The 25,986-nt window shown below is 36.0% G+C and overlaps 4 protein-coding genes across 8 annotated transcripts; 3 read left to right on the forward strand and 1 right to left on the reverse strand.

Moving 5' to 3' along the window:
* Nucleotides 1-1,229: 1,229 nt before the first annotated feature.
* On the forward strand, nucleotides 1,230-3,752 carry LOC105695094 (nuclear speckle splicing regulatory protein 1). Its single transcript, XM_012416418.2, has 2 exons — nucleotides 1,230-1,691; nucleotides 1,767-3,752. Exons 1-2 carry the CDS (start codon nucleotides 1,654-1,656, stop codon nucleotides 2,965-2,967), a joined length of 1,239 nt encoding a protein of 412 aa, XP_012271841.1. The 5' UTR covers nucleotides 1,230-1,653; the 3' UTR covers nucleotides 2,968-3,752.
* Nucleotides 3,753-3,846: 94 nt separating this feature from the next.
* LOC105694220 (carboxypeptidase D) lies at nucleotides 3,847-15,386 on the forward strand. 2 transcript variants are annotated; one of them, XM_012414726.2, is made up of 15 exons: nucleotides 3,847-5,320; nucleotides 5,395-5,639; nucleotides 5,759-5,914; nucleotides 6,003-6,178; nucleotides 6,259-6,406; nucleotides 6,645-6,742; nucleotides 8,992-9,500; nucleotides 9,625-10,098; nucleotides 10,169-10,440; nucleotides 10,965-11,139; nucleotides 11,286-11,659; nucleotides 11,755-11,896; nucleotides 12,012-13,482; nucleotides 13,571-13,744; nucleotides 14,048-15,386. In XM_012414726.2, exons 1-15 carry the CDS (start codon nucleotides 4,871-4,873, stop codon nucleotides 14,185-14,187), a joined length of 5,004 nt encoding a protein of 1,667 aa, XP_012270149.1. In that variant the 5' UTR covers nucleotides 3,847-4,870; the 3' UTR covers nucleotides 14,188-15,386. The 2 variants fall into 2 exon arrangements, with proteins under 2 accessions (XP_012270149.1, XP_023290053.1); XM_023434285.1 differs by lacking the exons at nucleotides 8,992-9,500; nucleotides 9,625-10,098; nucleotides 10,169-10,440; ... (4 more) ...; nucleotides 13,571-13,744; nucleotides 14,048-15,386 and adding an exon at nucleotides 7,026-8,355.
* On the reverse strand, nucleotides 15,324-21,896 carry LOC105695162 (protein rhomboid). 4 transcript variants are annotated; one of them, XM_012416542.2, is made up of 5 exons: nucleotides 21,838-21,896; nucleotides 18,453-18,531; nucleotides 18,181-18,369; nucleotides 17,767-18,098; nucleotides 15,324-17,662 (listed from the first exon to the last, which is right to left on the reverse strand). In XM_012416542.2, exons 1-5 carry the CDS (start codon nucleotides 21,894-21,896, stop codon nucleotides 17,143-17,145), a joined length of 1,179 nt encoding a protein of 392 aa, XP_012271965.1. In that variant the 3' UTR covers nucleotides 15,324-17,142. The 4 variants fall into 4 exon arrangements, with proteins under 4 accessions (XP_012271965.1, XP_012272127.1, XP_012272215.1 ...); XM_012416704.2 differs by lacking the exon at nucleotides 21,838-21,896 and adding an exon at nucleotides 20,077-20,159; XM_012416792.1 differs by lacking the exon at nucleotides 21,838-21,896 and adding an exon at nucleotides 18,977-19,440.
* LOC105695029 (Meckel syndrome type 1 protein) lies at nucleotides 20,393-25,604 on the forward strand. The gene is made up of 4 exons (XM_012416288.2): nucleotides 20,393-20,553; nucleotides 20,978-21,665; nucleotides 23,073-23,428; nucleotides 24,126-25,604. Exons 1-4 carry the CDS (start codon nucleotides 20,474-20,476, stop codon nucleotides 24,544-24,546), a joined length of 1,545 nt encoding a protein of 514 aa, XP_012271711.1. The 5' UTR covers nucleotides 20,393-20,473; the 3' UTR covers nucleotides 24,547-25,604.
* Nucleotides 25,605-25,986: the final 382 nt, after the last annotated feature.

Raw genomic sequence — 25,986 nt, forward strand, 5'->3', positions numbered from 1 at the left:
GCACTCTCCGGCACTCTCCGGCACTCTTCGGCACTCTGCGGCAACTCTCCGGCACTCTCTGACAACTCTACGGCACTCTCCGGCATTCTCCGGCACTCTCCGGCACTCTCCGGCACTCTCCGGCACACTGCGGCAACTCTCCTGCACTCTCTGACACTATGCGGCAACTCTCCGGCACTCTCCCGCACTCTGCGGCAACTCTCCGGCACTCTCCGGCACACTGCGGCAACTCTCCGGCACTCTCCGGCACACTGCGGCAGCTCTCCCGCACTCTCCGACACTATGCGGCAACTCCCCGGCACTCTACTGCACTTAACACACGCAACGGCACTGTACGGCCTTCGATAAGGTTCGAAAACACTTGAAAAACGCGTGAGAACGATCGATAACTCTCGACAACGCTCGAAAATGCTGTGAAAATGACCGAGAAACGCTCGAAATACGATGGATAACGCTCGAAAACGCTTAACAAACGCTCCATAACGCTCGAAAACGCTCCATAACGCTCCAAAAGTCTCTAAAAGCACTCGAAAATGGTTGGAAAACGCTCGAAAACGTTCAAAAACGGTCAAAAAACGCTCGATAACGCTCGAAAACGCTTGAAACCGCTCGAAAAATGCTCGAAAACTCTCGAAGATGCTCGATAACGCTCGATAACGCTGGTAGGGAAATGTAAAAATCATACGCGAAATCACTCGGCTTATATCCGGGGTTAGGTAAGCCTCGGGAGGATGTTTCGCAGTATTCGACTCTCACGCATACTCGTCGAACGCACACATGCTCAACGTCTCGACCCGTAGCTTGGCGCTTGGCTGGTTGGGACGCGCGAAGATTTCTAGGAGCGATCGCACTCACACAGATTTGTTGCATGAGGGTTCCGTACGCGACACGGACGCGTGCCCCAAAGCTCCGCATCACGTCGACTTCGAGGCAACAATGTACTTAATTGTAGTAGATAAGTAGATAAAGTCAAATGGAGCGTCACGAGTGTTCTTCCCTTACCATTAAAAGCGAGCAATGCCGGTAAGCGTAGGTAAACCACCACCATCAACTGCCGCATGGTATTACAATCACGAGTACGTGAGCCGCCAACGGTGACTGGCAGATGGTACCACCATCGCGAGTGCGCGGGCTCCTATCAGAAATTCGTTGCGCCGCCCTTGGGGGCAAAAAACGGTGAAAGCTAACGTACGAAACCAGAGGGCAGCACAGGATGCGATCACACGATCCTGCCCGTGAGCAAACTCCCAACTCATCTCTGTCCTAAATTACCGTAACATCTTGGTTATATTTCTCGAACTGAAATTCTCGAAAATTCAAAAACACTTGTTACCAAAGTTACATCGTAGCAACTTTTCCTCTAATACTTTCGGTACATGCGCAGAAGTAGCATTGGGTGCAGTTAGCATGAAGGTAGTATATACGTACTAGCAGATAGTGGGGTTTGTGATGTTACGATATATAAACTGTATGAAATGAGTTTTGTAGACACATTGATTTTTCTTCATTCACATAAGATCGTGCTGAAGTTAATACTACTGTGTAATGAAGAATATTAATTTCTGTTTTACATGTGAACCTATAGTTTCTGTCACGTTGATACAAAAGTAACCTAACTTATTTTAAAAAGTGACATTGTGCTTTAACTCATCAATGTCAATCATGGCTAACAACAACACAGACGGAAAACAGTAAGCAATACAGCTTTAATGTACTTTATTAGTATTTTGAAATGCATTATTTTAAACGTAATGATATATTTTTAGGTATGGCTTGATATTACCAAAGAAAACGCAACTTTCAGTTCCAAAAGCTGGCAATGTTTTTGGTAACAATAGTGACTCAGATGGAGAAGAAGGTACAGATTGGGTGAGAAAGGCACTTAAGGCAGAAAATAAGAGAAATACAGTTAAAAAGCAAGTACAACTTTCCATGGAAAAAGCCTTGAAAGAGAATCCAACAATTTACCAATACGATGAGGTATATGATGAAATGGAACGTACTAAGGTGGAAGGAAAAGCTACCACGGTAGAAAAAAAGAAACCAAAATATATTGAAAATCTTTTGAAAGCTGCTGAGCGTAGGAAGAGAGAACAAGAACACAGAATTGAGAGAATGGTACATAAAGAACGTGAGGCAGAAGGAGCTATGTATGCAGATAAGGAAAGTTTTGTTACCTCAGCGTACAGAGCAAAGTTAGAAGAATTCAAAAAAATGGAAGAAGAGGAATCACGTATGGATCGATTAGAAGCCATTGGAGATGTTACTAAACAGCAAGATATATCAGGATTTTATAGGCACTTATATCATCAGACTATAGAAACTGACAAAACCGATGTTACGAAGGAAAAAGAGATTACAAAAGAAGTAAACACTAGTGAACCAGAAGATACAAAGAGTACAGAGAACAAACAAATAAGATCACATTCCCCTACAAATGAACTTATTAATGAAAACAAAATAGAAACTACACCTGAAGCCAATAAGAAATTAAAGGCTAAGAAAACTAGGCACTATAGAAAGCGAGTACACGAAGAAAATGAATCAGACAGTGACCACAATGAAAATACAGATGTAAATAATGCAATGCCTGATAAAAAAGATGATATAAATCACAGCCCATCAAAATACCAAACAGATGATTCTTTAAATAAAAAGACAAAATTATCTTCAACAAATGATGCAGCGGTGATATTTGAAGACAACCAAGAAGCACCAGATAATAACAAAATTACAGTTGATTCCAACTGCCTTAAAAATCTAGAAATAAATATCGATGAAGAAAAGGAAAATAATGAAAAAACTCCAAATTCAACTAATAAAGAAGAACAAAAGGTCAAAGTCTCTATCTGGGAAAAACGAACTGTCGGACCTATCTTTGAGGCTGCACTTGAAAGATACCATATACGAAAAACGTTAAAATTGGGTCAAACATTATTATTATTAAATCAACGAGGCAGCCATTAAGATGTAAACCATTCAAACTCCAGATCTGTTGTGCAACAACCTTAAACAGCAAGTTCTCAGATGACTTACATCCAAGCTCTGCCACAACTGTAGGATTCTAATTATTGGTGCGTCTTTAACCATAGAGATGGTTAAGGTGGTAATGTCGAAGTCCTATTTGACCCATGAAATCATTGATAATTTGTAGAGAAATTTTTTCGTTCGTGTCATATTTTTAGAGGGCATAGGAGACTAATCTTAGAGGAATTACAACTGTAGATATTGACGTCAAAAAGTTTACTTGTAAATCCGTCCTGATGGAATCATCTGTACATGTTTCTTTTGATGTTGGAATTGGCTATGATCATCATCTCAGGGCAATATCATTTTCCTCGGTCAATTTGGAAAGTGCATCCCTATACTACTCAACTTCAATGGCATCTTTAAAGAGGTCAATGCCGTCAGGGGGGCTCTGCTGTCAGAGCATGTCACTACTAATCTGCTGACTTCCTCAACTTAGGAAAATATTATCCAGTTCTGCTGACTGGTTAAGGCTGAGTAACTAAATCACTCTTTTAACTTTATTTTGGCCTACAATTCATCAGCCAAAACCCATTGGTTGCAAGAACTGACTCTCTTTTATATAAGCCAGGTGTAATTTTCCCCTCAAATTCAATTTGTGCTTTCAATTCTTTTTTTTAGTCCTGTCCTGAGATGTGTTTGTCATTTTTCTGTACATTTATTGTATCTTTGACCTCTATTCTGTAAATTCAAAATTTGTTAATAAATACGTTCCTTAATTAGAACTTCACCTTACCGTTTAACGAAAGTATCAAGCAGGATGGATTACTTCTAGAGCGCTAAAAATATTATAAAACTAAATATACATTTTATTTTTTACTTCTTTAATAAAATTATGGAATACTTTATTTAAGTATAAAATGTTGTTTTTGGTCATGTCTAGAAAAACTGAGAAATCATGGCACATATTGATTTTATCGTGGATGTTGTGTGGGAAGAGCTATGACGTTGGCAGGCCTTAACACAAATCAGTTGAGAGAATTACAGGGTCTTTTCTTGCGAAGAATTATCCCATTTGATTACGTCGTATTTTTCCAGTAACTTTACAAAAGAAAATTAGAAGACAGAGCTATTTTTAACAAGGCTTATGGTTCAAAAATGAAATCGTGAACTTTTAAAGATTTAAATGTGTGTACAATATGTGCACATTAGTACAAAATAAAAATGAATTTTATTCAGTGACATGATTAATGTTCATAAATTTAAGTCTACAGAAATGACTATACATCATTAACAATGATTAACTATAGCAGAAAATTGCTTTCTAATCTACTACTCTACTTGGCTGAACTCATGCATCGTACAATTTATAGATAAATGTTAATGATGTTTATTTTATGTATTTATAATCCGATTTTTTAAAACGAAACAAGTTTTACAACAGTTTTTTTGTGAGTGCAGTGTCCCACAGTATGCGTGCAAATCACACACAGCGTTTCTTTATCGAAATTCGAATATCGTTTTTTAACTACAATTTTTATCCAGATCAAAGCAATCAGTGCTTTAAAATTGAAGGTGAACCGTAATTTTACTGACGTGGTAAAATTACCGTGAATTACCGTGAAAACACGTGATTCATATCAAACAGTACCATTGGCTACCGAACGATTGGGGTAGAGAGAAAACAAGGAAGTGAGGTTAGGTCTGATTAGTCTCCCCCCACCATCGTTCGCGTGCGGACGTCATCTGATACCCAACAGCACCTAACATCTGCGACATCTGCGAGGATTCACGGACTTCGTAGCGGAGATCCGAGGCAATCGTTGAATGTTCTGCTAAAAGGGCATTTGTACATTCCCTACTATCCTTTCTCATAGTGTTTACGTCACAGTGTCACGCAAAAATGTGGTCCTCCACGGGAAGTACCGTCTACTTCCTCGCGTTCCTGGCCCTCGTCAGCAGCTACAGCCTCAGGTCGACAGAAAAAGTAAACGAGGACTTCATCACACCACATTACTCACATTATGAAGAACTCCAAAATCTTTTCAACGAGTTGGTTGAGAAGTACTCAAATCTAGCAAAAATACATTCCATTGGAAAGTCCGTTGAAGATAAAGATCTTCTCGTCTTGGAGATCTCAGAGAACGTAAATAAGAGAGCTCTAGGTGAACCAATGGTAAAGTATGTAGCAAACATGCATGGCGATGAAGCTGTTGGTAGACAGCTTCTTGTGTTCTTGGCACAGTACTTTTTACATAATTATGGGATCAATGAGAGGATAACGAGGCTGGTTAACAATACTGATATTTACTTAATGCCATCGCTGAATCCAGATGGCTTTGAAAAATCCCAGGTAATTCTAACATATTGCATTACAGGATCGAAGAAGTAAATTGTTAATGTATTTTAATTTCTTTTGTATTCTAGGAAAGATCTTGCGAGTCAAAGAAAGGTTTCCTAGGAAGAGAAAATGCAAATCATGTTGATTTGAATCGAGATTTTCCAGATGAATTTCAAAAAGTAGATAATAAATCAGGTAGAGAAAGTAATATAGTTGACGGAAGGCAGAAGGAAACGGTTGCTATGATGACATGGATTGCTAGTGAACCCTTTGTTCTTTCTGGAAATCTTCACGGTGGTGCCGTTGTTGCTAGTTATCCATATGATTCAGGGTAAAATATATTTCTCACGGTTGAAGTATTCGGGAACAATAAATACAAATTAAGAATAAAAGTATATTCTCATTATCACTACAATTTAACTGTTCATCTCTGTTTTTTTCTACTGACAGAATATCAGATGTTTGTTGCATTGAAAGTAAATCACCAGATGATAGATTATTTCGACACTTAGCTCATTCCTATGCAGACAATAATCCAGAAATGAAGAAAGGTAACACTTGCCCACCAGATGATTTCCCAGGTGGAGTTACAAATGGTGCTTATTGGTAAGTATTTATGTATTTGCCTCAGAAAGCAAGTTTGTAATTTAATATGTTTGTTTTATTAAACTGAACATATTTATTACTCTTATAGGTATGAGATCCAAGGAGGCATGCAAGATTTTAATTATTTTCACTCTAATGCATTTGAAGTCACATTAGAATTAAGCTGTTGTAAATATCCATCAGCTTCAAAAATGCCAGAATTTTGGCAACTTAATAAAGAATCTCTTATCACGTATCTTGAACAAGTTCATATTGGAATTAAAGGTAGATGAATGTGTAGTTAAACTTGTATTAATATTGCTACATTTTATTTGGACTATTCATTTTGTTATTTCTCTTTGCAGGCCTTGTAACAGATATTCATGACCAACCAATCGAAGGTGCTGAAATTGTCATTGCAGGAATAAATCATAATGTAATAACTACAAATCGTGGTGAATATTGGCGTTTACTAGTCCCTGGTACTTATAACGTTTATGTCACTGCATGGGGGTAAGTTTCCAGTGCTGGACTTAATTTCTCTTATCTTTAGTACTTAAGAATTCTAATCACATTTTATTATTCCATGAAATACAATTATTTTATTGTGTTACCTACTATCATGAACCTAGTTTCTATGAGATTTACATCATAATTGTTAAATAATCTATATTTGCTTACATCTTACTACAAAGACAATAAAACAGAAAATAATGTTACTCAATTATGTTTGAATTATTTAAATGTTTAGCTACCAACGAAGCGATGTAATGAATGTAACGATAAGAGAGGGTGAGCCGCCTGTAATCGTAAATTTTACAATGAAGCCAGAACCTATCAACAAACAAGGTAAACTGGATAAAGAAATTTTACATGAGGCACAGTATCTACCACGCTTGTCTCCATTACGCCTAACAACGGTCTTACTACGTGACAGAAGATATCAACATACACTAATTTAAAAATAATGCTTTTGCTTGGATATCGTTTTATTTTTCTGTACAGCTATTCGGTTATTATTTTGAAATATTTTATTTTAAATTCCGTATAATAATCTATGTCATGTGGTAAACCAATAGCCAAAGCCAATTCAGTATAAGACAATCCTTATTTATTTCCTTCTTTTTTGCAGCTCACATGCGGTAGTTTCATATTTAAATGAACATGCATAGTTGACAAAGTATAATGTCTGCAGACTATTTCATGTTTTTTGGTTTTCGCCCCATTTGTCTTATTGTTTCAATTGCTGTACAGAGGCTAATCGATTAATTGATTAGGTTTTTAACGTGATTTTTTTTTTTTAATACGCACAAGGTATAGAGAAATTGAAATGATTAAAACTTTTCCCAGTGGAACAAAGGAAGAACAAATAAAAAATAGTAGCGAGTGAACTAGGGTACATATTATATAAAAGTCTAAAAACAAACAGGTAGAATACTCGTAGAAGAAAAGTACTCATTAAATACACTGTAAATGTGTATATGGTAAACTATTTAAAACATGCCACCTAAATGTTTTTATGCATATGCAAGGTTCTTTAACAGAAATTCTACGACACTTATTGAATGATCAAATATTTGATTATCCATACAAATGAAACCAACGTTATAGTTAGCAATCACATATTATCAATTTTAAATCGTCTTATACTGTACATTGTTATAAGAAGGAAAATAATATTTTTTTTCCTCATTGAAAAAGACATCCCTTTTAATGTCAAACAACTTTTTTTTAAAGGCATTTATTTATCTACATATGTGGTTTGTTTTAAATGATCCACTCGGTATGTGTACGTTTGTGTCAATAAGATCTAATATTATTAAAAATGTCTCTACACATATCTCTATGTGAATGTTATAGACAATTGAATGAGATAAAAATCTTTAGAGAGGCTTTCTAAATTCGAGTCTTTCATTGTCATTTTTTTAATGAATTAATGGAGTTTTGTGTTTCGATGGGCAAAAGATACATGTCTACTTGAAAACGGATATTATTTCTGAATTTTATTACTCTTATTATTTTGTTACTCTATAAATTATCAACTTGGACTGAAAATGAAGTTTATTATTATTGTAAGTTCTTAACTGTTCTAAGTAAAACAACTTACACATATTTTATATGTAGCTGATATAGCTTATACATATTTTTAAGCTGTCACTTCATACATATGGTTTTATTTGGTTTTTCGTGTATAGTAAAAGCATGAGTGATACTTTTTCATTTAAACTCAAATCTCTTGTAAAGGTTAAGAATATACAAGAATATATTAATTCTTCTCAATGATTGTTCCTATTGTACTGTCCATCGCTCTTCAGAAGTTCAGCAAGAAACAGAACCACAGGGGATCCGTACTTAGAACAAGTTACAAGCGCCCTAATTCTATGTATCCTCGTGTGTGTTCTGTAAAAATGGAAAGTATGTAATGTACACTGTCGATAATAAAATATTGTATTAACTGTATACACAAAGTACATTTATTAAGTAACTTTTACCAGCCACTTCCTTCGTTCCCTGTACAAATAAATTGCCCATGTGAAAATATTTTTTTTCTTTACTTTTTTCTCTGTGCCTTGTGTTTCGCCTTTTCAACTGAAACAATGATGCGTAAATGTGTAAAATAATGCTTTAAAGTTGGTGATCATATTACTTTAGAAGAAAAAAAAAACAGATTATAGTGGTAAGTCATTTAAAGACACGTTTGAATTTACAAAGCAACTGCGAGGCAATGACTGTCGAAAACCTGTGGTTCAAATTTAGTGGAAGATACTTCTTATTAATTAATTCTTATAAATCTTAAAGATTGTGAAGACTTTCTTATATTTTCATGTAAAGAGAAATTATTATTTTCTTTAAAAAAAAAGAACTCTGGTACGTTTTCTCGAATATCTCATGCTTTAATTTTCAATTAATATTACATATTCTACCCCTTTTCCGACATCAATAAAATGTTAACACCACTTCATTGTGCGTTAGATGCTAATCCATGAACAAAAGTTTAGAGTGCAGATATATCTAGATAAAATAAAAAACCAGCCATGTAGAGGCTGTGATATCGATTTCCTTATTTCATCAAACTGATTAAAGTCTCTTATCCATAGCAAGTGATGGGGCCTCAGAAGTTGAAATATTAACGAGATCAGTAGACGAATATGGTTTCCTACGTTCGACGAATTTTGAGCATCACAATTATACCTCGATGAAAAAATTCTTGGAGGACCTCAATAGATCCTATCCAGATATAACTCGGTTATACAGCATTGGTGAGTCGGTCCAGGGCCGCCAGCTGTACGTTATGGAGATAACGAAAAATCCTGGAATACATAATGCTTCTAAACCGGAGGTCAAGTATGTCGGCAATATGCATGGAAACGAGGTCGTTGGTCGAGAAGTCCTGTTATTGCTGCTCAAGTATCTTTGCGAGAATTATGGAACCGACTTACGGGCCACTAGAATAGTGGACACAATAAGGCTTCACATTCTACCGAGCATGAATCCTGATGGTTACGAGATATCTAAAGTCGGCGATGCTTCCGGTATCCGAGGACGAGCCAACGCTAAAGGGATGGATCTTAATAGGAACTTTCCGGATCAATATGTCGTGACCAAAGTAAGTTCATCAAGATATATTTCTTACCACATAAATATCCCTTTCTCTAAGTATCTGAAGTAATATTTAATTCCATAATCCTTGGATATTTAAACAACATCTTTGACGAATCACAACATTATAGGATAATAAATATCAAGAGCCTGAAACTAGAGCTGTGATGCAGTGGATCCAACAAGTTCCCTTCGTACTCTCGGCGAATTTGCACGGCGGCGCTTTAGTAGCAAATTATCCATACGATGATAATCCGGATCAGATAGAAAGCTCACCGAATCTTAGTCCAGATAACGACGTCTTCAAAATGCTCGCAATGACTTATTCAAACGCGCATCCTCGCATGCATCTTGGTGAACCCTGCAGCCCGCCTCCAGGTTCACCCTCGCTTGACAAAAATTTTCTCAACGAACGATTCCCTAATGGCATCACTAATGGAGCAGCCTGGTACTCTGTACCTGGTGGTATGCAAGATTACAATTACGTACACAGCAACGACTTCGAGATTACCCTGGAATTAGGCTGCATTAAGTACCCATTCCCTGAACAGTTACCGATATATTGGGAAGAGAACAAGGAACCGCTCTTGTCTTTCATTGAAAAGGTAAGTATATTAATGTTTTGTGTACTCGTTACAAATTTTAGGAACGTGATTCTATTTCGTATACTGGTAGGCTCGCAAGGGTATCCATGGTTCTGTTCGATCATCCATTGGCAGTGCGATATCTGGTGCGCGAATCCATGTGGAAGGAATCGATCACGACGTTTTCTCTGCAAAAGATGGAAGCTACTGGCGTATTCTCGTTCCCGGAACTTATAATGTCACTGTAAGCGCTGCAGGATACGAATCGGTTACTCAAAATGTGACAGTTCCACCTCCGAGTCAACAATTGGAAGGTGAAGTAACTTTGGATTTCACCATGATGCGAGACGACCCCGAACACTGGTATGTCATTCGATCGGAATATTCTTCCTTAATAGAACTTGCCATTTCAACTAGGTATTCCAAGTGATTCTAATTTTACATGATATCTTTGAAATGTCGGTCTTGCCTTCCAACTATCACAAATGATTTTGCACGTACATGCCACACAAATAGCAATTTGATAAATGGTTGTAACAGCTTAAAAACAATACAACTGGACTCGCATTGACCAAGTAATGTATGTAATTATCGTAGGGAATAAATATTTTGTCGTATCTATCTGGTGTGCATTAATAATTTTTGCAGGAAATTGAAAATGGATTTTATAGTAGTTTTGTTATTGATTAAATTTAGCGGATATCGCATAATTCACAATGCAAGGAGTGAAATGGAAGATTTCGCTATTTTGTACATTACTAAAGTTTTAAGCTCTCATTGTTAAAATGACATATGGTTTTAAATATCACTAACAACAATTTTAACATATTAATGTATACGTGCCCACCATTAATATTTTTAGAAAATAAAAATGTGTTTCTGTACAGGTCGTCTGCGTATGATTTTCGTATAATAGATAATTTAAAAAATGGTTACCTAAAAAATGCCGAACTAAGTGCCAAACTCGGGCAATTAGAAAACCGTCAGCCAGATACCGCAGAATTTAATGCAGGAGACTCGATGGTTAGCATGGCCATTCATTCGCTGAAAGTCACACATGACGTAAGTTCCTCACTAGTACGTAAAATAACTATTTATTCTTGAAAGTATTTTTTCAAGCAAAGTGAGGCATCTTAATTTTTACAAGTTTTTAATAATTCTATACTTGCATAGGACATAATTATAAGTGTCTATTAAATGAATTGCAGATGGGTGCTCCGGAAGAGAACAAACTTCACATTGCTTTAATTGGCGGATTATTTGCCTCTCAACCTGCTGGTAGAGAGATTCTTCTACGTTTAGCTACACATATATTGAAGGGCAATCTAATTGGGCATCCTCCTATCATGAAGTTACTGGACAATGCTGTTTTACATTTTATACCAGGAGTAGATCCAGGCTTTGACAACGTGGCAGATGACTGTAATCCTATAGTTCACGAGGAAGTTGGTCAAAGATTGTTAGCAACAAAGAAGGGAGAACTTCGAGAAATGGATGCAGTTACGAGTGCATTTAAAGAATTGTTACGCGTCGAAAATTACGATGCAATCATAACATTAAGCGGAGGTGCTAAACAAGTCAGGTAATTTAAATCTTTTGCTATTGTCACCATTCTGAGCGTTGATATTTCGGAAATAGTACAAATTTCTTCTTAATGACTCACATTATTCCATGCAGTTGTGCGGACAATGAATTGAATACTTATAAAGTTTTGGCTGAAAAATATAAATCTGTAATACATCGAGAATCCTGTGAGCCTCAAGATAATGGTATGACTGCCGTCCAAAATTACATTCAAAATAAATACGATATTCCAGTGGTATGTATATATTTTAAATGATCAACATATTCCACATTTAATTAAAAACAATATGTAAATATTTTTCTATGATGACTACTTTAAGACTGTATCCCCGAAATTTTTAATCTCACAGATAAATATAGCCATGTCATGCTGCAAATATCCTTCATCTGAATCAATTCCACTCATTTGGAGAGAAAATTTACAACCTTTAATGGAACTTCTCGAAGACCTGGTCACAGGAGTTCGAGGGATGGTAACGGATGAATTAGGGACACCTCTTCGAGAAGCAGTCGTACGAATTGGTTCGCATGTGCATCAGTTGACTCAAAACATGGCATACTTTAAAATAACTTTAATTCCTAACAATTACACGCTAGCGTTTTCTTGTAAAGGATATGTCCCCAAGACGTTAATAGTTCAAGTCAAAGAAAAAGAATTAATAGATCTAGATGTGAAATTGCAGAAGTCATCAGGCTTGCAAGAGGAGACTAACAATTATGACGAACAGACCACGAAAATACGAGCAGCTCTACGGGAGTTGAACAACAAATATTTTAAAATGTCAACGTTGCGTACTATAGGCAAAACGATACACGGTGCTAACATCGAAATTTTAGAAATTGGCTTAAAAGACGATAGAGCCAGACTTACTGGTCGGCCATCCTTAATATTCCTAAGTGGGCTCGAACAAGGTTCACCAGCCACATCTCAAACGCTTTTAAAACTCGCAGAAGAATTCTTGAGTAATTACGGACAAGACATACGAATTAAGAACTATTTAAATAATTTTACAATATATATCGCACCAGATTTATATCCAAATTCGAATAAAACACAAACCTGCTCGACGCATGAAAGTCCCATTAAATTTACTGCAGGAGGCAAATTGAACGGTGATGCGAAGATTATAATGGATTGGTTTAAAGAAGTAAATGCAGTAATTTCAATTAATTTGAATAGTGGAACTCTGGGCGTAGAACTTCCAAATGTCGAATTTGACGAGTTACATGGAAAACGGAAAACTGTTGATGGTGTCTTATTAACAAATTTGGCATTAGCTTATACGACACCTCATCCGTTGATGAAGACCAGCAATTTTAAATGTCAGGATGTAATAGATTCAAGGAAAGAACAAGTTATTCCCGGTTCACCTATTTTCCGCAGTGTTGAAGAGGATTCTATACTGAATTACGTATACTTAAACACAAGTTCTATAATGTTAAACGTTTATGTAACTTGTTGTAATACCGATTATTACGAAGACGTTTGGCAAGAAAATAAGGAAAGTCTCTTGGCCATTTTTGACGAAGCCAGTAAAGGAGTAGCTGGTTACATTACGAATGAAAGCGATGAGCCAATTGAAAATGCTATTTTGTCTTATGATGGGTCTATTCATCATATCAGAAGTGAGAAAATGGGCGCTTATTGGCTGTTATTGCCGTCTGGAAATCACACGATAACAGCGGAAGCATCAGGATTTCATCCAAAAACTAAATTCATCGCTACTCCAAATTTGAGAAAATTCTCGCATTTGATGTTCAAATTGCAGAGGGACGAGACTGTTCTTGGTATGCCTAGGCTCGTGTTTATTATTATTGCCGGTAAGTCGTTTAAGTAGGAAATGACAATTTCTTCATAGCGATAACAAAATTAAATGAGAAATTACTATGTGTCAAAATATGGTTGAAGGTATGATTTGCTTGGGAATCGTGGCTTCCGGTGTTTGCTGCTACGCGAAATTTCAAACGAAAAGAGTCAAGGATAATGGAAAAAAAGATTATGCATTCAGTCTCCTTCGAGATGGTAATACATTTTTTGACGATGATGAAAAAGAAGTTGAAATATTCAAGAGGCCTATAAATGGTATGAGAAATGTTTTCGCTTTATTGTTTTTCAAAGACAAGTTATATATCAGGTGAGTTAATAAGAACAGCCAACTTGAATATCTTAATATATTGATCGTATAATAGATAATTTAAAAAATGGTTACCTAAAAAATGCCGAACTATTATCAACTTGGACTGAAAATGAAGTTTATTATTATTGTAAGTTCTTAACTGTTCTAAGTAAAACAACTTACACATATTTTATATGTAGCTGATATAGCTNATATATATACATATATATATGGCTTTATTATGTATGTATTGTATTCAAACATTACAGGACACGGGTCAACTATCGATACTACCATCGCAAGGCCATACTTTGATGACAACGGATCCAGTTCCGAAGAGGAAGGTAGCGATTTAGAATTTATAAGGCCAGAACAGGAATTACGAAGTTCATTTCAAGGAATGTCCTAACAATATTAATCCGTTTATTATAACTTATCCAGGATTTATTCCAGTTGTATCCTACCAAGCATATCAAGCGTAAGTGAAGCTATATGAATACGAGAGATACGAAGTATAATTGCTTCTCTCCTTCGTATTAATGTTGCTGAGATATGTATGTATTGTATGTGTGCGCGAATGGGTATATCACTATGTACATAAATTACTACAGACGTTTTCAACATCTTCAGTTGAAAATTATCCTCTGCATGAATAGTGAAATTGCAGAAAGTCTGTTCGTGTATTTAATCGCAGGATTTTTTTTAATTGTATGAAGGAATCAATTTGATGGACTTCCACAATTTAGTGCCTTTGAAAACTTGAATGCTTGTTCCACTGATCAAGTACAATTCCATATCCTCGAATAGGATAACAACATTAATAATTATAAATCTTCGAGTCTTCTGCGATAATAGTAATAACAAACTCGTATACATCAATTTTACCGTTTTGAATACGTAGCTTAGGTAATTTTCAACGAAGAATTAGGGGAATTATATATAATAACGAACAGAGTGATACATACACTGTCAGTTTTAATAATTTTATACAGGTGCGACTGTTATAATTAACACAAATGCCTTTTATTGTAATATTTAACACATTTTTAAATGTTAGAAAGCACACAACGTAAGTTCAAAATTTTAATAGTTAAACTAATGTTGAATCAAATACTATCGATTTTCTATTATCATACATGTTTCGTTACCAATGACTTCCAGAAATGAAAACAAAAACAGTAAAGTCAATTATTAACATAACTTATCGTGGCAATCAGAAATTATTACCGTATGTGAATGTAGTACATATTACGTGAGTTCCTGTCAATTTTTAAACCTAATGCATAAATGGAAACTTTTTTCTGTTAATCCAAAGATCGTTTCCATAGGAACTTTTATTCGTTTCATTTACTTTTCAAACTTCCACGATTACTTTGTGAAGATATCACGTAATTCATAAGTTACCTGTAAAATTTTAGAAGTATATTACTAAAACTAATGGAGATAAATAACTTTCTTAACATTTACACATAATTCTGACGTCTATAGTTGAAAGAATAACACAACATGAATGAAAATACAGTTTTAAATGCGACATTCGAAAAGTACTTAATTATTATGGTTTATTTTTCATAAATAAACATACAAAATATACGATATGATTCTTTACATTGTATTACAATTCTTACGTCCTTACATAGAATAATCATAATGAGCACCTTACATTCAATGCACTCTGGTGTCCTGTTGTCACAAAACTAATTATTAAATGTAATATTAGAGATTGTTTTTACACTGTGAATATCGCTGACTCCGTCTATTCAGAGTCTACCTAAATTATATTTTAAAGTACACTTATACAAAAGTATTATAGACTAATCCTACACCCCATTTTTATATTTGTAATAATTTTCGAGAATGTGTTCACTTCTCGAAAATGTTACCCTTTTGTTTCCACATTATTAGGAACCTAAATCCTTTCACCTTAATTCTTAATTATATTCAAGTTATGATCATGAACAAAAGTGAAATCAATCATAAAACAGTTCATACAGAACGAGTTATGAAAAGGAAGCTCGTTCATCAATTACTGTGTTGTGTAAATGCAATAGATACGTTACAATCGGACGGATATGACCTTACAAATCTGAATGATGCAACTTATATGCTAATACCATGAATTATATGTAAAATATACTACTATAAACTAAATCCTCAGCGAGACATAACGATCTAATTGTAGGTCATATTTTTCCAAAATTAAAAAAAAACTGAAGCATGGTAAAACACTTATTTTAAAAATAAATAATTACTTTAACTTATTGCAGGATATGAGTGATAACATTTTTCAGAATGATGTATTTCGATAAAGGAACATTTGAGGAATTATTTATTCTCACAGTTTTACTTGATTCAAAACACATCAATTTATACCTCTTTCAGTTTCAGTTTCTTGTACAAAAATTATTTTTATTCATTATAATAATGCTAAACCACTGTCAAATAAAGCTATTCAATCGTTATGATCGCGTTGTTGGGTTATACAGAGATCGGAATAAATTACACGGGAAATGCTTAACTTTTCAATGTTGTATCGACAATATGTTCATGTTCCGCATGTCATATACAACAAAGATAGTATACTATCTACGTAGTGATACGTTGTTATAACGCGTAAATACCAGTTATTACACAATGAAAAAGAAAAAACAATACTTTTTTAGAAACAAGTACAAGTTTGATTAAGATAAAATGCAAAGGAATACTTATTTAAATCATATGGTCAAAGACAGGTACTGTTTGCACTGATTTCACTTTTCAGCCTAGTCAATAATAGTGCTAACCAGTAATGTGCTTGATGTAGATATTTTTACAGCACAATGACGCGATATAATAGCTGCTTACACTAATCACTTGTACTTTTGATACTTGTTTATAATCACTTATAAAACAATGGAAGACCACTATAAATGGTGGTATGTACCATTTTAACAATACAACATTGTCTCTTTCTAGTTTGATGGATACATCCAGAGTTCATCCATCATTCGTTGCAATACTTATTTGGTCTACATAGAAAACTTTACACATTTATCGCATTGTTTTTGTGCATTTGTTAAAACTTCTTATATTCAGTCAATTCTTATTATTTACTGTAAATTGTCGTATTTACTTTAACTGCACCATTTTAAGGCACTGTGCAATGTACATACAATATTCTTAATTCTTGAGTGTATGTAAAAATCTTATCTCTGTGGTCTCTTAAATTTCTTTGCTTCAACACATTATGAATGGCTGCTCGCACATACTGGTAAGTGGTGAAATATTATAGTAGCTTCAATTATCAATTAAAGCACTTTCTAAAACATGTAATCACCGCTATGACACAAATTTATCAATTACCCTTTGAACTGGCCATATCTTATTACATCGGTGAAGGAAAGTAAGAAGTGTTCAAAATGTTCCATAAAATAGCAGCTGCCATAAGTGCTGTATATGTGAATACACTTGCCCACCAAACAACTTTCTCCCAAGTTCGAACTTCAAGATTACGAAGTACATTAATGCCCACCAATAGACCAGCAACTGCTCCAGCCAAGTGTGCCACATAACCAATTTGATCTTTGGTTTCTAAGATATAACGATTGTAAACTGCTTGACCAATATCAACACTGGTGACAACAAGGAATACTAGCAACTGAAGAATCGCAAATTCCATTTGATGCCAATTCATAAGAATTGTGGCAACGTGTGCTGTAATTAAGGCATATACACCACCAGAAGCTCCAGCTAGGAACACTCCAGGATCAGAAACTGAAGTTCCCAAAGATCCAGCCACTACGCCAGCGATATAAATCACAAGAACTCTCCACCATTTGTGCACCATTTCCAAAGGAATTCCTAGCATAATTTGTACTAATAAGTTGACTACCAGATGGAAAACCCTAAATCCAAAAAAGAAAAGAATAATTTTAATTAAATTTGAAATCTTCTACATATATAAACATCACTAAGTATTTTTATACATTTTTTAGCATTTTTAACTCACCCTACATGTACAAACATGTATGAAAAGTACCTCCATACTTGGTATCTCTTATATGGATTATAAATGAACAACATTGCAGCAGGTCCATCCACAGAAAGAGACTTGTGCTCTATGGCATCATAAAGAAAAAGTGAAATTTCTAGTATAGAAATAATTATCATTGCAACGGCTGGTGGATTACAAGTGTATTCTTCCTCATACTGTCCATCGGGTAAATCACTGGAGTAACGGGCTTGTAATGATCCTGATATCGTTGGACGTTGTGGTACCATAGTATGTACATATCTCTGTACAAAATGTCCAAATACACCTTGCATATCTCTTCGGTGAATCTGGAAGGATTTAATGCAACAATGGCATTGAAACTAAATGGTCAATGTAAAATATTTAATTGACACAGAAGAACAAACAAACCATGGCTATAAATTCTGGATACTCCAAGTATCCCGAATCATCCAAATCTGCTTTATGCATAATCATTCTAACTACTCGCGTAGGAATATCATTGGTGTATGTCGAACCACGTATCATTGCTTTTAATTCATGGTATGATATTTTCCCATCTCCATCAAGATCATACTTTTCAAATATTGACTTCCAGTGCTACGAACAAGAAACTCATGTAATTTGGTTATATTATCAATCATTTCAAGCTCCATCATTATAGTCACATTAATATCACTTACAGCATCGGTGTATCGCAAAGGTATGGTAACACCTGATTCACCTTCCTGTCCGCTTGCCATTCTTATAAGTTTAAAACTTCTACAAAAAAGGAAAAGTTCAGATTTGTAGAATCAATTCTGTAAGACGTTAAATATTTGTCTTAACATTTTTGATATCCAGCTATACTTTTATGCTAAAGTATATTTAAGCATGAATGATTCTAATGACATTTGAGAGAAACTGGAAACCAAATTCGTAAATTCACGTCTTAATTTCTTTAAGCCGTAGGTGTGCATAAAATAAAAACTATAAATCCAACTTGCAGGACGAAACCAATTAATTAAAAACTATCACTAATTGCGCCCTGACCTCGTCTCAAGCACTAAAAGTTCACTTTACACATATATCGAAGAATAGCGGTTCGAATTCGTCCCGTATCGTTTCTAGATAAGTGGCGATAATCATGCGATAAGACGCCGAAAGGGTTAGTAAGCCACTCAGAATTCGCGATGAGTGGCCTAGCGTGAGAAAGGCAAGCCTTTACCGTTATCGGACGACGTGTAGTATGTGTAAGTATGTATAACAACAATAATCACAATAAATGCGACAAAACGAGCATGGAACCTATGAGGTTCCTTAACACAGGTTATGTCAGGTTATGTCTCCTTCGGATGATATTTCTCTGTTCGACATTTACAAATATACAACGCGACTGGCGAGTCGTTCCATTCTTAAGTTTTGCAATAAGCGCACTTTTGCGTGGAGTGAACCTGGCTTGGTCAGGGGTTATCCTGGAACCTCAGTACCAAGAAAACACCAGGGAATATTGGCTGACGTTTCTACATCCTCCCCCTTCCCCCGTCCCCCGTTCTCCTTTGTGGATTAGTCCCAGAAATTGTCATTTGTCCGCATCACCTGGCGTCATGTGTTACCACTGTTTGAGAGGTGAATAATAATGTCAAAAAAAGTTTTTCTACTTCTCACTTAAGAAACCACGTAAACCTCACATTAACACAATTCCGTCTAAGAATAAATATTTATATGTATACAATCCTTGTAAAGAAATTTATTCGAAATTTAATAAAAAATGTCAATCAATAAAACTATAAATGATTATTGTATATAATATTCTGACTGATGAATTGCTGCAAAAGTGAAGAGTAAGAGTCCAAGTAAAAGTTGGGGAAATTTCCGATGAATTGAATGCTGTGGAGTCATCAGGAAAGATCCGGGTTTCCTGCGTACTGGTGTACAAATTATTGCCTATATGATAACACGTTTTTGTACCCAATTAAAATTGATCCATTACTATACATCACATGTTTCGAGGCCCAGTAGATGAATACGAATTTAGTCACCAAGCACTGGTCTGTGTTAATATCTCTTCCGAAATTTCGGAAATTAATGTATTATCTCAGTATAAAATTGGCCATTAAATAAATGAATACACGTTTATTTGATAAATTGCATAAATGTGTAGGTAATGTATCATAAAACCTTTTAAATTTCACTTCTACAAGCACAGTTCAACTTTTTTTTCTAGTTATTACGTCAAGGTTCTTGAAACAATCTCAATGAAAATTCTACACTAGTAGCAAATGAAGAATTATATCGCTACACCTGTTACCTGTCTTGTTTCAATACCTTCAATGTTCAGCAATATCCGAGAGTATTAACCCCTTGCCATACGATTTAAGTCCCAACTGCGTAGGCCCGAAACGATATATGTTTACATTTGGCCCGAGCGATGTACCACGGGCCAGGCTCGTAATAATCAGTTTTGGCCCGAATACCTGACCACGAGTCTCGCATGTGGTTGTAGGGCAAAGGGTTAAAACGCCAAATTGAAGGCACTACTGAACTCGGATACTTGGACAACGAATAGAACCACGAGACATGCGGAACGAACCAATGGAAAAGCCATAAGCCGTTGCTAAGTTACGAGGGTTCGTTTAGTAAACAAACGCAGTGAGGGAGACTGACCACGTTGAATTCGGTGAATTTGATATTTTCGGAGTTTAGTCCACCGACCTGGATTAAAATGTTAGAAAAGTCTCAGGGGAAGATGAAGATTGCCGAGAGCTATCGAATTAAGGACCCTATCGAGAATTTCAAGCTTAAGTAAGTGATTGCAGACACGAGTTAATTGTAAAGAATCGCGAAGATACACTTTTGATCTTTTGATGTTTGATTAGTAGTACTTGCAATCAACCGATACATAATAACAGAAATGATTTTCTATAGCACTTAATGAAAATAATTATGTTTCTTCATGTGGATGTGGATGTGGAGTGGACTTAAAAATACAAATGAAACTTTTAATGGGCAATTTAGGTTTTACATAAATTTAACTTAATGAATTTTCCAATACAAATTAAAACACATCTTTCAACGAATTTTATGTTGGAATTTTTTGAATATTTAAATCACGGTATCATTAAGTTTTAAACTCGGATCGTAAGGATCCATGAGAATCATCTGTTAGACGGTAGATTTATCTCGAACTTCCAAATTGTATTTATACAATCGCCGTTTATTGTTTCAGAGTCAAAATCGTTCAGCAGAAATCCGTGCTGGCAGAATTGTTTGGAGAAGAAGGGGAGACTAGAGATCCGAATTTCTTGAAAGTTGAAGAGCGCAGTTTCAGCTGGCAGGAAAAAGTTTTCGCCCCGTTTGAAATAAAATTCTACGAGGACGAGAAAAATTGCTTAACAGATTACCAGAAAGAGTATTATAGAAGAATAGTTGAAGGAAATGTCGAGGGATCTCGTTTGTTCTCTTATACACAGCATGACACTTATTGCCCCGATGATAGTTTAATAACGTTGGATTTTAAGTCGTACCTATCGAAACGCAATACGGAGGCACTTTCTGTGCTTCGGAATCGGAAACCTTTCGCCGAGAGGTATAATAAAAAAGTCATTGACGTCAGACCTCACAAAACGAGAATTCGCTCGAATCATTACCTTTATCAGGAACGAGAAGTTATGTACATTCTAGCGGATTTAACTCCGAAGGACCACGTGGTTGCGGAATCGAATATCGCAGAAACTCTCCTATGCACTGTAACGTTCGACAGAGCTCGCAACATTCTCACCGTGAATCCCGATTTTAATTACGATGAATGCTACATTGTAAATGGAGGTGATATGAGTTACAATTATTGGATACAACACACTTCGGAAAAACAAACCCACGAAGATTTGGAACGTCAATTAGAGATCGTGCAACAGGTGGGTAAACAAATTTAAATTCGTGAAAAGTTAATGAATTATAAATTAATATTGACAACACATAAATGTTGTCTATATCGCGTATACGAATGGAATAGATTAAACATTTAACAAATATCTCCTCATTTTGAAACGTTTCTTGATTTTTTTTATTTTTTACCTAAATACTCACCCAACATAGGAAATCTCCGAAATCTGTCGCATCATTTTTTGTGGCAGGAAAAAAGTCATTTTCTATTAAAACTTTGCACAACAGTTTAGCGTGGTGTCCACAAAACTTTGCACAACGATCCGGTATCCACGGAAAAATTATTTAGATATTGGAATTGTATATGTGCATTACTTTAATGCAAATGTAATGCCTTCACAAAATTGCAACAACCTGGTTACATTGCACAATGCTGTCGGATCGTTGCCGAATGATTTCAATAACGTCGATGAGCTCACGTTTATCGTAACGTAAGCAATATCGATATACAATTTCTGCAATGTTGCACTTGTAAAGTTGCAGCCCGTAATTTTATGATGAAATCCTCACAGCTCTGGTATCGCTGTATCGCTGAAAACGCCTTAACTATTTCTTGTTTGTCGAGAGCACTTTTTACTCGCGAAGCTACCGTCTCGAGACTTGACAGTCACTACGATCAATGGATCCGACTAACGAAGATGTGCAATTTTTTATTACTCAACCAGAAGCGGCCACGTGTGACTAATGGTAGAAGAATGTGATAATAATCGATGAGTTATTACATGCCCGATGGAAGAGCTAGGTATGTGCGTAAGAAAATGCACAGAACGAGGAGAACGAAATTGCGACCCCAGTTGATGGTCTCGCTGCCAACGAACGACTGAATCCCATGTACTCTGAATATCCGTTTAAAACGTTCGCCCACACCGACAAATATGTTTATGTTCCCAAGCCGTCTGTGCACGTGGGTTGCCTCGCCAGTGACCCGCGGAGTACCTTCACAAATTCACAATCGCACCTATACCGGCACCATCATGCTTCTAGCCTTGGCAATTCAACGCTCCGAGACGAATTTTTTTGCTTTGGGTCTTTTCGCTTCGTCATTACTCACGTATTTCTTCTGCTTCCGTCTTTTCCCCGTACATAATAACGGGCGATGACGAACCCATTGTCGCGGAGTCGTAGAAAAGCTCGCGGAAGTTGAAGACTATCTGTACTATAGCAATCGAAATGTAATATTCTCAATGTATCATTTCCATGGGAAAGTTTAGATAGTCATAGACGAGTCTGTGAATAGTCCAGCTTGGTCTTTCAACGATCAGATAATGTTTTTTATAACGTGATCATTAAATTTATAGATATATAGAGATAAATATATAGAGAGAAATAATTGGTAGGAAGAAACACTGTTATAATTTGTGTGGCTTTTTTTTTTCCAGGAAATTCAACACGAAAAGATCATTAAAGAAGCGAAGATCTATCACGAGATGCGACTTCCTCCATCGAATGTGCTGCGAGTATTTTTAACCCTGGAAATCAAAAGCGCTCGCAATTTTCCTTACAACGCGCCGTTTATCACCTATACCATAAATTTACCACCATATTGGTCCACCGGACAACGCGAAAACCTTACTGGGCGGACACAAAGATGCTGTATGAGAAATGGAATTGCAAACTTTGGTTACATCACAGAAATCTCTCTGGATTTTAATTTGAATTGCTTACAGGATGACAATGTCCTACCGTCTTGGCCTTGTATATTAATATCTGTAGCTTCTCTGGACAGCTGGACAAGGTAGGACAGAACTCCAATCTTCAGTTCTAGGTTTCGTGAGATTTGGTAAAATGTAAGAGTGTAAAAATCCTAAGAGTGTCATTTTATGTTGGAACTTTTTTTTCTGATTCTACCAAATTTCAAAACTCTATCAATTAAGTTTATTAATATTGTACGCACACATCGCACCTTTACTTCGTTAGCCATGAGATAACTAATTCCAAGTCAAAAATGGTGTTAGACCTGAAGATATCTTTTATTAAACATCACAGCCTTCTTCCATCTTTTATCCGTAATCATGTCAATGGGATACGCTCAATAGGAAATTTCTCACGGTTCTCATTTTCCAACTTAGGGTTAATTTGTAAGTTAATTTGGAATATATTTTGTAAATCATTCTTTTCGGATCAAGGATAAGCGCGACGCGGGATACAAACCTCGTACTTAAACCTTGTTAGGGTTACCAGATTGAAATTCTACTTAACGTATAAAATGAGGCTCAATGAAAATGTAGCACTGCTGAAGGTGAACAACACGGAAACTGTATATGTCATTTTCAAATATTTCACATCACCTTCACCGTACTGCGATAATCATTTGAATTGAATTTAAATCTTTATTTAAATTTATAAAGGAATTATTTTCACAAATTAATTACAATGCTGAAAATGCAATTCTTTTTGTGGTCGTGTTTAGTCATGTTTTTTTTTGCTTCCAGGTATCGCATCGAAGGATACACCTACGTGAATTTACCCTGTTACCCCGGCTCCCACGATCTGTCACTCCACACTTGGAGACCCGTTTGCGGTCTAGTAAACTCTCTTCGACGATTTTTCATTGGTGGCACATACGAACTCGAAGATATAACGTATTGCAGCATACCAGCCATACATGAAGGGCCGAAGCTGGAGAAACCATGGCTGACGGTTGTACCAAGCGGTCATGTCAACCTGAAAATAAACGTAGCTCATCAAAACAAGTCGTTTCTAAAAGATACAGGCTGCGAAAAAGACGTTTTCGAAAGATTGAGTGGGGGAACACTTATGAGTAGCGTGGACGATGTCCTGGAACAATTTAAAGCCGCCAGAGAACGCATGATTAGAGCGAGGAACGACCACGCTAGTACGTTCTATCGATAATCACGTCGCAAAGTTATCTTCAATGATATTCGAAAACATTGAGAATGCAAACTTCTATTGTACTCTGTAACCGGCGGAGGACCCACAAAGGTGCAATTCGTATGATTGTCCTTCAATCTCAAGAACAAGAGCTTCCAATGAGATGTAGCGATTGAAATCGTAGAAATGATAATTCTAGCAAATGTAGGAATCGTGCGCAAATGTTGAAAAGGGTTAAGAAAAGCACGACTAGTGGAAGAGTAAAACATCTATCAAGTGAATTATTTGATAATGTCCCGTTTAGTATATATGTATGTCGTAACATCCTGAAGTTTGATACTCTCCCGCCGATGATTCAAGCTAGTTAAAAGCTGTAATACATCACTACTAGGTTTAGAAAGCTGAGCTGTCACGTTGGCGTTTTTCGAGGGTGAGTGTTGTTCCCGAATCTCGAGGATTCCTAGGGGAAGAGAATATCCGAAACATCGTTTGACGTCAGAGAACACCTGAAAATACTAAGAAGCGGGAAATTGAAGGAAAGCTAAATCGTTTAGACGTTTGACTACTAAGTATAGCTATCAATGGACTCGAGAATTACGTAATTTTTAGAAGAAAAAAAGTGTGATTTACTTAAAAGAGATACCGATCGTTAATCAATCGGACCAGGCCTGTTGTAACGGAGGTGATTTTTATTTCAACAAAAATAACAATTTACATTGAATTGTTTCTGATAATAATATTATCGTGTATGCTACACCTGTAGTTTACTGTAGGCGTGGTATACGATCGCTTCGCTATTAATCGTTATTTTATTTCTTTAATTATTCATTAATAGTGTTCGCAGGTGGCGATCCGTTATCCGAGTTCTCACGTTCCCCCGATCGCTTATGATACAATATTCAAGATAGAGGATGAGTGTACCTCAACGTTAGTAGCTTTATACAGAGAGTTAACCGCGGATAATCGAACACCAGAATGCACGTAATCGATCGACCGGTCGATCGATTCGCTGAAGTTATAATCAAGTAGGTTCAGGTGTACAAGTATTTTTTAAATACATTAGACCTTTCTAGTCTAGATTCGTTTCCGGATTAAGAGCTCTATAGACGGTAAATGCCTAGTGGCTCCTTTATACCCCCAACCCGTCTCTTACGGCGCTACGAATTTTCTTAAAAATTACTATCGATTCAGTTACGGCGGTTTTAAGTGCTATCCTTTTAGTTCCCCGCTAATGTACTTCCTTTCAATGCATCGACATCGCACCGCTGGAAGCTTTTTCGGTTCCTGCAGAATCTTCCACGTACATTTTTTCACGCGCTGCACATCGAACTGTCCTTACGCGAAAGCGAGCTTTTCCATATTCAATTTGAGAGAATTACAACGGTAGCGTTTTTTCTTTTTTTTTTCACCCAAACTGGCTGTTGTCAGGTGAATATCAATTATATTTTAACATCATCTTTT

Source organism: Orussus abietinus, unplaced genomic scaffold (assembly GCF_000612105.2).
Source record: "Orussus abietinus isolate OABI.00-Male unplaced genomic scaffold, Oabi_2.0 scaffold164, whole genome shotgun sequence".
Taxonomy (NCBI): domain Eukaryota; kingdom Metazoa; phylum Arthropoda; class Insecta; order Hymenoptera; family Orussidae; genus Orussus; species Orussus abietinus.